Below are 12,291 nucleotides of genomic sequence, written 5' to 3' on the forward strand. Positions count from 1 at the left end.
GTATTAAACCTTGCAGAAGGAATCTCACTGTTTGTACTGAATAAATGAAAATTGATTTGTAGATGCGGTTTGGTTTTAATTTGGTATTAGTTGCTAATTGCAGGTGTAATCCCTTAAAGTCTATTCTCAGATCTGAGTGATTCTGTGATTTGGATAACCACAAAGATTCCAAAAAAAATTTCAATTGAATTATGAGGATGTTGGGAGTTTATTTAAATTAAATAATCTATATATAACTATAATGTGTCTGCACCTTTTTGTTGCCCATCTGCTTCTGATACATGCTAATGTAAGCATTCTTTGAATAAGCATTTTCTAGATATCTCTGGACAGAGAGAGTTTGTTGTAGTGGAAAGAAAACAAGTTTGCTTAGAGTCAGACAGGAGTAAATTCTAGTCCTAATTCTGTCCTCAGTTAGCCCTTGCTCCCTTGCACCTTGAACAAGTTGTTATTTGAACAAATCAAGCTCTCCTTTCCCGATCCTTGGTTTCCTCATCTGTCAAATGAATATTTGCCGGGGTTTACTCTGTCAGCTCTCTAGCATATAACAAGAGCTTGATAAATGGCAGCTGCTTTCATTATATTGTAGAAATATTTATTTAGCATCTTTTGTGGCACTCTGAAAGTATTCAAGTGACAAAATATGTATGGTTGGAATATCACTGATACTCTTCTATACTGGCTGTGGTAAGCTTTGAATAAAGGCACACATTGAAAATGCGTGGCATTTCGTCGTTACCAAAAAGCTGCTCAATTTTTAAATGTCGTTTGATTTGGTTTTGTATTCTTTAGAGCCTTTTCTAAATGATCTCAATTATCTAGTTAGATTATAGATGAGATGTAACTAGAAAGTGACAGATGCTGGATAGGAACCTAGGTCTATCTGATTTCAAGCAAAGCTGTTTTTGGTTTTATTATAGTTGGGCTGACCATAGAATTTATCTACCAAAGCAGAACACTTTTGAGAGTGAAAGTTATGCTGAGACGAGTCTAAACGTGAACTATCCTAGGAAAATGAGGGTGTTTGACCATCCTAATTATAGCTAGGATAAACAAGTTTATGAGGTCAGGTCTAAGACCTCTGGAATATTTTGGTTGAACCCAAACACCCACCTTCAGTTTCTTTTTGCATGATTATTGATTTTGCTTTAGTAAATTGACCATAGATCTGAAAAAGTATTTATTGAATACCATAAATAATCTAATAGTTATTAAGTACCACCCATAATGCATATGTCCATTTTTGTATTTTACTTTTTTTCTTAATTCTCTTAAAAACCAGCACGCTTTTAAAAGAGAATGGGAATGGATAAATGAAGTAAGCTTTCAGTTCATACGTGTGTCAAATGGCCTTTGCACACAAAGTCCAAAATGAAAATTATGATGTTCTCAAGTTTTATGGGGGGAGGGAAGGCAGCGATGGGGTGACACTGAAAATCAGATGTGTTTTTAATTGGCCCTTTTATTGCCTTTATCTATCAATCTGTCATTCATCTTTCTTGTTCCTTGTGCTTTATGTCTCTAGGTCTCCTGTGATTTATTTTAGGGAAGTGCAAAACTGTACCCACGTGATAAAAATTTGGATGATCAAAGTTTTTACAATAGAGGCATCATGGTCTTGTGGAATGAATGAAATTCTGGCTTTCCCTTCCTTTGCTGTGTATCCTTGTGCAAATGACTTAACCTCTGAGCCTCAGTTTCTTTACTGTGGTACGGGAATTAGAAAACATATTTAAAGTATCTGGCACATAGTAGGTTCTTAAGCAATGATGGCAATTACAATTACATGACACAGACTAGAAACTGTTACTTTCATGAAGTTATAGTCACAGTCTCACCACTAATCTTGTTTTGTACTGAGACTTTCACAGTTTTCTTTAGTGGGTTTTCGTTTAAATGTTCTCTCTCTTTCTTGATTCTGTACACTATAGCCTGAGGAATTAGCGGTTGGTAGCAGAAACCTCCTTTCCATAGGACAGAAAGTGGGCCCTCTCCCGACGTTGCAGTAAGCTGTCTGTCCCTGACCTCCAAGCTGCCAAGGGTGCGTCCCTGCCCAACTAACATTCAAGTTGCCTGTGTGAAGGAGTGATTTGTTGCGGCCTCTAACTGCTTCTTCTCTTCCTTCCTTTTTGTCATCCTGCAGTGTTCTGTGCCAAGGTCTTTGTGGCTAGGCTGCGCCAACCTGGTAGAGAGCATGTGCGCACTGAGTTGCCTGCAGAGCATGCCCAGTGTCAGATGTCTCCAGGTGCCTCTCTTCTTTCTTGTTGTAAATGTGTTTTTTACGTATGCCATGAACATTTGTTGAAACTTGCAGTAGTGTGTTTAATCCAATGTTAAGTCTGCTAAATGTTCTGTGTAACCCTCTGCTTTCCTCCAGCCTGGGTGCCCCACATGGAGGCGTTAGTACTAAGAGGGGCCCTTCTGAGCAATGGGTCTTTGGGCCCTGTTCTGCTCTTCTTTTTCTCCTCCTGCTTTTTATCTCCCCACCCCCTACCCTACCACCTCGAAGTTGTGATTCTCATGTTTAATAGTTGTGCATGTTCCCAAAAAGCCCTGACATTTTCCATTTGACTACTTTTAATAGTTCTTTGTTGAGTTGGGAGGGTTTCAGAATTAAAATGGTGATTTTTCTATTTTGAAACTTATCCTTTTGGCTTGCTTTCTCTCCCTCCTTCAAAAAAGGAGTGGGGAGGGAATCACTAACGGTATAAAGCCTCAAATTGAAGTTTATAAAGATCACAGCTTTATGCTGCCAATGACTGTCAGTTTGGGCCACCTCCCAAGGCCAGATCTGACACCTGTCCTCAGGGTCTACCCAGTCTTCCAGGCCGGGCCGGCAGAGAATTCCACAGATAAAAGTAAAACTTTTTTGGAGGGTGGGGAGGGGGTTTCACAGGCAAAAACTGTTAGCAGGAGAGTACAGCTGGACTGACCTCACTTGTTGGGATGGATTCTGAGAGGGACAAGGCAGAAAACATTGTGGCTTTATTGGGGAAGCTCTGTTTAGAGAAAGCATGTATTCAATTAAGTATGGTTTCAGTAGCAGTACTCCCTTTTCATCACTGTGTATTCCAGACAGTTTGTTATATCTTTAAAAAGCAATATTAAATTCCTGGCATCCTGTGGAGACTGCCCTGTTTTAGGAAAACACTGTAAAATCAGGAAATGAGTTAGAGGGATATTATTGATGGCATGGGTGACTTTGCTGTTCTCAAGGTTATCTTTCTATTCATGTTTACAGTCTTTAAATGGAGCTAGGGAGCCAGGAAGAAGGAAAATTTTCTGCATATTGGGATTGTACATTTCATTTACTTATTGGCAAACATTCAGAGTAGCATTGGTGTGGTTATTGATTAAAATTGCTTTCTTTAGAAAACTGAGCTGGAACCTCACTAATACAATTAACTAGAGAGTGAATTCATTCTAAGATTCGGTGTCTTAAGAGTCTATGTAAAAAGCTGGGTTAAACACTTAGGGTCCAGGGATTGGCTTCTTCAGTGAGGCTCCAGTGTAATGTGTATTTATCTTTGGAAAAGCAGCTTCCTGCATGCAATGTAACTTTAACAAAAATGTTCTTGAGATGGCAGACGTTATTGCATGTGTTCTTCTTGGTGCTAAACAATGGATATTTGCATTACTGTAATGATGTACATCTTTATCTCTGTTTTTCTGAAAATGCTTACTTGAATATTATAGTTGCTTTTTTAGTGGGCTGAGCCAGTTTTTTTCCCAGAAATTTAACTAAGGGAAGAATTGTAGTTGTTAATGAGTTCTGGAAGTGCAGATTCTTTTTACTGCATTCAGTTAAAAGTAATTGACCAATGGAAGGCATTATTCAATCTATTTTAGTGACGATATTGTGGATTCTCTGGAGGTGGGGTGAGTGGGAGGAAGTGTGGGTTCCTACCTTGTTGAAAATGGAAACCCAGCTGTGTTAAAAGTTCTTCTTTGACTCATCTTTCCCAGTGAAAATCATGTAAGAGAAAAAATGTAAACTTTTCCTTGACAGGACCTTGAAATAAGGTGAAATATTGAATGATATTCACTGAAATGTGAATGGAGCGAATATGGTCTTTAGAGTTATGTAGAGAATTATTTACTTAGGTTTTTATTTTCCCTAGTATATAATTGAGAGTATGCAGCACAGTAAAGTGAACTATGTACTCAGCTGATTGAATTAGCAGCACATCATTACTCCATTTTGTTCCATTTGTGAATGGAAAGTAAACATGTATTAATGAACCTGGAAGTTTTCTTTCCTCTCTACTCATTCGTTTTACGTGTTGTTTTAACAGCAGTGTTCCTCTTCTCTACCTTCAGTCTCCAAATAGTGTTAAAATTTAGTGACTTAATTAGAGTTTGGGCTTCCAAAGAATGCCTGTTGCTTCTATGCTACATCTTTGGTGTATCACAAAGGTCACTCCTGCGTGACATTGCAACCCTCTCTGCAAGCCTGTTTTAAGCAGGCCCCAGAATGGAAGGACAGACAACCTGAAGAGCCTCTTTGGCTTTGCTTGGGCTCTGGAGTTGCATGAAAGGGTCCCGGTTAAAATGATTACACTGAACCCATTGACAGTTGCAACTTTAGCCACTTTAGCCTATGCGTATGGCTGAGTCAGTTTACTTTCTGAAAAGCAGGAGTAAAGAAAGTAGTTGCCTTGAGGCTTAATCCAGTCCTTGTAGATTCTGCCATCTGTGAGAATGGGAAACGGATGGCAAAGACTTAGAAAATAAAAATCATTCATTTACCTCAGTCCAGCTGTTAAAAAAATAAAAGTCACTTGCCACCAAAGGGACTTGGTGTTTCACATATATTAGCTTTGTGACAGCTCTGTGAGGTGATATTATTCCCATTTTTCAGATATGGAAACTGACTCTCAGAGGTAATATTTGTGATTGGACCCAAATTAATATTTATATAGCTGTGAAGTGGTGGAACTGGTCTTTGAACTCCAGATTTACCTGATTCCAAAATTGGTTTTCTTTCCTCTAGTCTGGAATGCTACTATTTCTGGAGTTTTCATCTTAATTTTGTTTGTGAAAACTTTACTATTAATACCTGGTGTGTGGCTTGTTTAGCCATTATTTATTTGAAGATAAAAAAAGAAAAACCTGCCAAATATCTATGGGGGAAAAAGAATTGCATTCCCTTTGCCAAAATGAGCCCTCCTGAGTCTTAAAGCTAGCAAGCTTCCTGAATGGCTTTTCTGCAAATTTAATTCTGTGAATATTTACTGAGCAAGTGGTATGTGCCAGCGTCTATACTGGTGCTGGGCTTATAAAGATGAACAATACAGACTTGTTCCCTGCTCTGAAGGAGCCCATTGTAGTAAGCAGACCTGTAAACTAAAATCCCACAAACAAAGTCCAAGAGAGTGTGTGTGTGTGTGTTTGTGTAATAAAACTCTGAAGTTAGCTAAATCTATATGTGCTTTTAAAAAAATGTGAACCAGTTTAAACGAGGGCTAACTCTCAACATCTTTCAGAACAGTTGAATTGGAATATCTGGATGCCTCGGAACCAAGCTGAATTGAATCAATATTTCAGTTGTTTCAGATAACCAGATTCAATCAGTTGATTGTTACATCAGATAATCAAGAGTTCAGACCATGTAGAGTATTTACGAAGATTCCAAGACTTCTCTGGCACAGGAGTAATATTAATGTTAATAATAGTATTTATCACTTATTTTTCCACCTTCTTTCTGTGTGTTGGGCTCCAGGCACAAGGTTCTCTTATTTGATCCTTTATGGAGAAGTTGTCTGTCATGACTTTTTTGTATATGAAGTTAGAGAATTGAGTTGACTTGCCTAGGGTTACATATTTATTTAAGTGGCAAAACTGGCTTATGAGCCTAGGTCTGGGTAACTGCAAAGCAGTACTTTAGTCACCATGCTGTAGTGACATTAACTTAGCAGCTGCCATTTTTAGGTTGAAACAAATTCTTCTTTATTTTTAGTGTTAAAAAGCTAACATAACTGGAATGTTGAGGCCCCATGTAGTGGACTGACAGCTTTTCTTGGGAATGCCATTTGCAGGCTCTCAGCTAGAGAGAGTGTTAGTGAGAAGCTTTTTTCAAGGGGAGGACTGATTGCTTGGAATGACAGCGAGGATCATGTGCATCAAGTTTCAGTGCCTCCTTCCTAACTCCAGAGCAGATAGGGCTAGGCAATAATTAATACAACTTCTTGACAGCTACCTATTTTCTTTCCTTACTTTCAATATGTGTAGTGGGCCACAGTGATTTGAGAATGCTGCAGTTGGAACTTAGCACAGCTCCCAACATAGGAGGCTATTTTTTAGAGAAGGGAGATAGATAGCTTGGTAGAAGGAATCCTGGCTCTGGAGCAGACAAACTGCAGTGCTCGTCTTGTGCCTGCTACTCTATAGCTCTGTGACACTAGGCAAGTTACTTTGCTTTCCTGTACTTCAGCTTTCTCATCCTTAAAAATGGAGGTAGTTTTATCTGCCTACAGTGTTTCGTGACATTGGGGACGAGAACAGTTACGTTTTACTGTTTGCCTGCTGTTGAGGGGACAAAAACCCATGTCTTTCATCGCTTGCTCCTGGTTCTCTGTTCAAGAAGAAGGAATTCCAGTCTTACAGTCTTAGGTTCCAGGGCGGGATAAGGATAAGATAAAAGACTGCGTGTGATGCAGCCTCTGCTGTTGGGTGTTCTCCTTTTGTTCGGGGCCTGTCTTCTTAGGTCAGACATGGCGGTTCCATCTCACTGCCCTTGTTTCTTTTCTGGTGCACATGGGGGATGTATCATTTCTTGTTGATTATCCTGTTGTACTCTGGAGCCAATAAGGTGATAGCTTGGAGTAACCTTTTGGGTTGTTTAGTGGTAGAGTCTGTAATATTTTTTGAACATTAAAAAAACCCACATTTTTTTCTCTTTATAAGAAAATTTACTACAAAATATAGTTACTAAAGAAAAAATCCCTTGATAATCTCACCACCCGTCACCACCCAGAGAGAATATTTGTTGCTATTTTAGGATCTGTCTTCTTCTGGCCTGTTGGGCAAGGAGGAATCCATCAAACCGTGCAGGTTCTCTGCGTTACTATGGTGGTGATAATGAGTATAACAGTGATGTTGTAAATGTCCCATGGGACCCCAGAGTTTGACTTTGGAGTCTCTGGAGGGGTAAAGGAAGGCCTGATATAGTGCCCCTCCCCCTTCTCCCTCACCGCGAATACTTCTGGAGTTATTTGTTTTATATAGCAGGGCTCTTAGAATTTTTCACGTAAAATCTTACTTCTATGGAAGTTTCCAAACACACAAAAATAGAGAACCATTCAACTCAACCTTGAACAGTTTTCAAAATTATGCTGTTCTTAGTTCAACGTTCTTCAACTTTGCTTTTTCTGGGGCATTTTAAAGCAAATCCAAGATGGCTTAATAAAAAGAAAAAGAGTTTGACAAATCACTGTTTTATGTCAACATTTAAAAAATTTTAAACAAATTTCAAAGAATTAAAAATAGTATAATTGTTACTGAAGGTTATAAAAGACATACAGAGTTTCCCTTGACCCCATGTCTCACTTCTGAAAGTATTACTTCGCAGTTTCCCATTATCCTTTTGGACAAAAGCTTAAAAATACAGATAGACCCAGTCTGGATGGCCTAGCATTTTAGTTTGGCATGTTCTGTTTCGGTGGCCTGGGTTCCGTCCCCGGGCCTGGAACCATACCACTTGTCTGTCAGTACCCATACCATGGCGGCGGCTCACATGGAACAGGAAGGACTTAGAACTATACACAACTATGTACTGGGGTTTTAGGGGTGGAAATGAAGGGAAAAAAGGAGGAAGATTGGCGACAGATGTTAGCTTAGGGTGAATTTTCCCCTCCAAAAACACACAATAACAACAACAACAACAACAACAAATAGAACCATACTATACATATTATTTTTCAATTAATAACTTTTTCAATTAATAGTCTACATTGACCATCTTTTCATATCAGCATATAAAACCCTACTCTTTTGTATAGCTGCTGTAGTATTCCATCATATGGCTTTACTTTTTTTTTTTTTTTTTAGAAGTCTTGATTCCTTTTATTTTCTTTTGCTGGGAAAGATTTGCCCTGAGCTAACATCTGTTGCCAGTCTTCCTCCTTTTTCCCCCACCTCCCTGGAGCCCAAGTACATAGTTATATATTCTAAGTCCTTCTAGTTCTTGTATGAGAGCCACTGCCACGGCATGGTTACTGACAGACGAGTGGTGTGATTCTGGACTTGGGCAGTGAACCCAGGCCACCAAAGTGGAGCGTGCTGAACTTAAACCACTTAGGCTATCAGGGCTGGCTCTACTATTTTTTCCCCCCTGAGGAAGATTCGCCCTGTGCTAACATCCATTGCCAATCTTCCTGTTTTTTTGCTTGAGGAAGATTAGCCCTGAGCTAACATCTTTGCCAGTCTTTCTCTACTTTATATGTAGGATGCCACCACAGCATGACTGCTGAGTGATGTAGGTCTGTGCCCAGGATCTGAACCTGTGAACCTGGGCTGCTGAAGCAGCGCTTGTGGAATTTTAACCACTCGGCCACAGGCCTGGCCTCCCCCACCCTTTTTTTCTTTTTTTAAAGATTGGCACCTGAACTAGCATCTGTTGCCAACCATCTTCTTGTTTTTTTCTCTTCCTTCTCCCCAACCCCTCCCCCCCAGTACATAGTTGTATATTCTAGTTATAGGCCCTCTGGTTGTGCTATGTGGGATGCCGCCTTGGCATGGCTTGATGAGTGCTGCTGGGTCTGTGCCCAGGATCCGAACCGGTGAAACCCTGGGCCACCAGAGTGGAGCACGTGAACTCAACCACTCGACCACAGGGCCAGCCCCCATCTTTTTTTTTTAAACATAGCCAGTTCCCTGTTGAAGGAACTTTAGGTTTCAGTTTTCTTGTTTCGTAACACTTTACTAATTTCACTGAACCTATATCTTCAGGCTTGCATGATTATGTCTGAAGAATAAATTTCTAGAAGTACAATTTCTTGGTCAAAAAATACCAGTGTTTTATTGTTAAGTTACCTATATACAGAAAAATTTAGTCTCTCCCTTCCAGTCTCTTCCCCTCCAACAAATGTTGATAGTTTGTTGTCTGCCGTTGCATGTTTGTTTTCTTTGTTCGTAGGAGGTTATGTAGCCCTACAGTTACAGGGATCCTCCCCCCTTTTTAATGGGGAAAATGGGCTCCCCTAGGAAAATCAACGCTGCAGCTTGCTTTGCTTCCTTTATTTCCCTAACGTTATGTTACAGACATGTCCCAGATTCATGAAGTCTAACTCTTTCATCAGTGGCACTTCTGTCATCTGTAGATTGGTGGTGGTTGAGGGAGAGGAGTACAATGCTTTTTTCTTTTTTGAATTACAACATATATATAGAGAACTGCAGAAATCTTAAGTGTATAGCTCAGCGACTTGTCAAAATGGAGTGCTTTATTTTGCTAGGTATGGCTAAATCGTCTTCGTGGAGGGTGGACCAGTTTATGGTCCAGTCATTGCCATAAGCTGTAGATATCATTTAAAAATGTTCTAAGGTTTACTTTAAAAATATTATTACAAATAACCTACACTTGTTCAAAATTAAACCAGTAATAAAAAGTGACAAGTAGTAACATGATGAATTGACTTCCTACCATCATTTAAAATCACTGCATAATATTCCATTTAATAGATATGTTACTGATTTTAAGAAACCCTCGCTTCTGTATCACGACTGCTTCTAATTTTTGAGTCATTTTAAGCCATGTTGAGTAGAATGACATTGGAGCTAAGTCTTTGTGTACTTCTGTGATTGTTTCCTTAGGTAAAAGAATGTGCATATTAAGGTACTTTAGGTTGCTAAATTGTGCTTTTGAGAGGTTGGGTCAAATTCTACTCCTGAAAGCAGTGGATGAGAGATTCCCTTTTCATATGCCCTAGATGGCATTGGATATTTTAATTTTGTATTTCTTTGCCATGTTGACAGATAAAAATGTAGAAATAATATGTTGTCATTGTAGTGTACGTTTGTTTGCTTGCTGGTGAGATGGAATATATATATTTATTTATTGGCCGTTTCTAGTTCTTGTTTTATGAGTTCTCCATGCCTTTTCTTCATCTTTCTACTGATGGCTTTATATAATATATTTTTAAATCTGCTTTGTAGAAACTTTTTATATGTTAAATAGGAGAACTGTCATTTCTTGTACATATTTCCCCTCGTTTGACATTGGCTCTTCAGTTTTGTTTACAGTGCTTTTTGCCTTGAAGAAAGTTTTGAAAGAAATGTTTACTTTCTACGTAGCCTTACTCCTTTTCTTTATCATTCCTCTAGTGGTTTATGGCTTTATGTTTTGCATTTCAATCTTTCAGTTTTTCTGCAGTTTATTTTGGTGTATGCTGTGAATTAGGGATCCACATTCCTTCTAAATGGCAAGTCTGTTTTCTTTATACTGTTTACTGATCTAGCTTTTTCTCGTTGATTTGAAATCACATGCTCATGCTTCACGTCTTGTATCCGCTGATGTGCACTCACAGAAGTCTCTTTCTAGCTTTTCTTCTTCTTTACTTTCCCAGTATCGTCGTCAGTTGTTAGCCCCTGTAGGCTCAGGGTCTGTGCGCTGTATCAATGCTGTCTTTTACATGTAATGCTAGTTTCAGAGTGTCTCGTTAATGATGATGGGCTTTGAAAGTTCAGCGCCAGACAGAAAGATTCATTTTAACATTTTTCTAAAAGTAATTTTTCTTCTGTTCTTACTATGAATTGAAATATTTTTTTTTTTTTAAATCATTTCTATGTCATATTTTCTGAAAACTATGAGAGTGACTTGGTGATTTAAGAAGTTGAAGCAGCAGCAGAACAGCAAGTATATTGATATTTTGGAGAAAGTTCAAATGACAGCACAATGCCTGGCATGTGGTACTAGCACTCAAGACAGGAAGAGAGCCTCTGCCATGGGAACATTAAAGCTACCTCTTGTTTTACTAACAGTTTTAATTTATGGTTTCCAAAACAGTGTGCATGATGGATAAGATTTAACAGTATACTTTGAACGTAGAGAAGAGGGTGAATGGGATTCGGATCACATTAAAGAAAAGTTTTTATTTTTTCAACAAAAATGATGTGATATACCTCATAGTACTGATGTTTATTATGTTGCTTATAAAAATGTTGGTTTTATGTATTTCTATTGATTTACATTTACTGTTCTTTTTATGAAAGTTACACTTTCTCACTGCAAAAATTTTAGGAAGTAGAGCTGTATAAAGAGGAAAGTAACCATTTATTCACAATCTCACTTTAGTTTAATGTCCATGCTTTGTTTTTTTCTTGACATGTTTTTCTGTACATGTTTGTATATATATATTTTTTGTTTGTTTTTGTGTAGGCTCATACTCTATATACCAAACTATATCCTAATTTTTACCAATGTGATTCATATTAGTAAACAGTTTATATTTTTAATAAATGTATAGAGTTTCATTGTCTGGGTGTACAATCATTTGATTAGTCTCTTATTGATGGACATTAAGGTCATTAAATTTTAGTTGCTATTTATGATTAATTCCTTAGGTTATATTATTCATTGGAAAAATTCTGAGTCAAAGAACATGAACTTTCTTAAGGCTTTTAAACTTTGATCAGACTTCAACCAAAAAGGTTATTCTAATTTACGTTATTATTAGCAATATATGATTATAATAGAAATAAATGCCCAGTGTAGAAAACTGGAAAACGTAGGCATGCACAAAAAATATATTAAAAATCATCCTTTGTTTACTTGTTTCTTTTTCCTTCAAACTACAAATATTTGTGATGCTCCTACTGTGTGCCAGGGGTTATTGTAGGGACTGGGGTACAAGAGTGCACAAAGCAGAGAAAAAGCCACTCTGTATTGGAGCTTCAGTGTTAGTGAGGAAAGAAATAAAATGAGTAAAACTCATCACATATTAGATGATCGTGAGTGCTGTGGAGAAAAGGGGGGATAGGGTCTTCCAGGGTTTGGGGCTTCTGTTTTGCAGAAGATGGGAAATCAGTAGAGAATTTTGACTGGAAGAGTAATTTATTTGACTAACGTGTTAACAGGATCTCTGGCTGCTGTGTAGATATAGAATGAAGAGAGGAAGCGGGTAGACCAGCTCTAAGGCTGACCAGGGTACTTAGTCAGGATTCTCCAGAGAAGCAGAGCCGATAGTAGATGGAGGTGTATTTTAGAGTATTGGCTCACATGATTGTGGGGACTGGCAAATTTGAAATTTGTGGGGCAGACCAGCAGGCTGGAAACTCAGGCGAGATTTGTCTTCC

The 12,291-nt window shown here is 38.4% G+C and overlaps 1 protein-coding gene across 23 annotated transcripts in view; it reads left to right on the forward strand.

Annotated features, from left to right (window-relative positions):
- The window catches only part of FBXW11 (F-box and WD repeat domain containing 11), a 124,364-nt gene that overhangs the window by 37,098 nt on the left and 74,975 nt on the right, over positions 1-12,291 (forward strand). For 9 of the 23 annotated variants that reach the window (XM_070570329.1, XM_008509777.2, XM_008509746.2 and 6 more), the window contains one exon: positions 2,144-2,245. The exons of the other annotated variants lie outside the window; for them this stretch is intronic. In XM_070570329.1, the coding sequence (XP_070426430.1) occupies positions 2,144-2,245 (102 nt within the window). The remainder of the gene's footprint in view (positions 1-2,143; positions 2,246-12,291) is intronic. 23 annotated transcript variants of the gene reach the window in all.

The sequence above is a fragment of the Equus przewalskii genome, chromosome 13 (genome assembly GCF_037783145.1).
Source record: "Equus przewalskii isolate Varuska chromosome 13, EquPr2, whole genome shotgun sequence".
Classification (NCBI taxonomy): domain Eukaryota; kingdom Metazoa; phylum Chordata; class Mammalia; order Perissodactyla; family Equidae; genus Equus; species Equus przewalskii.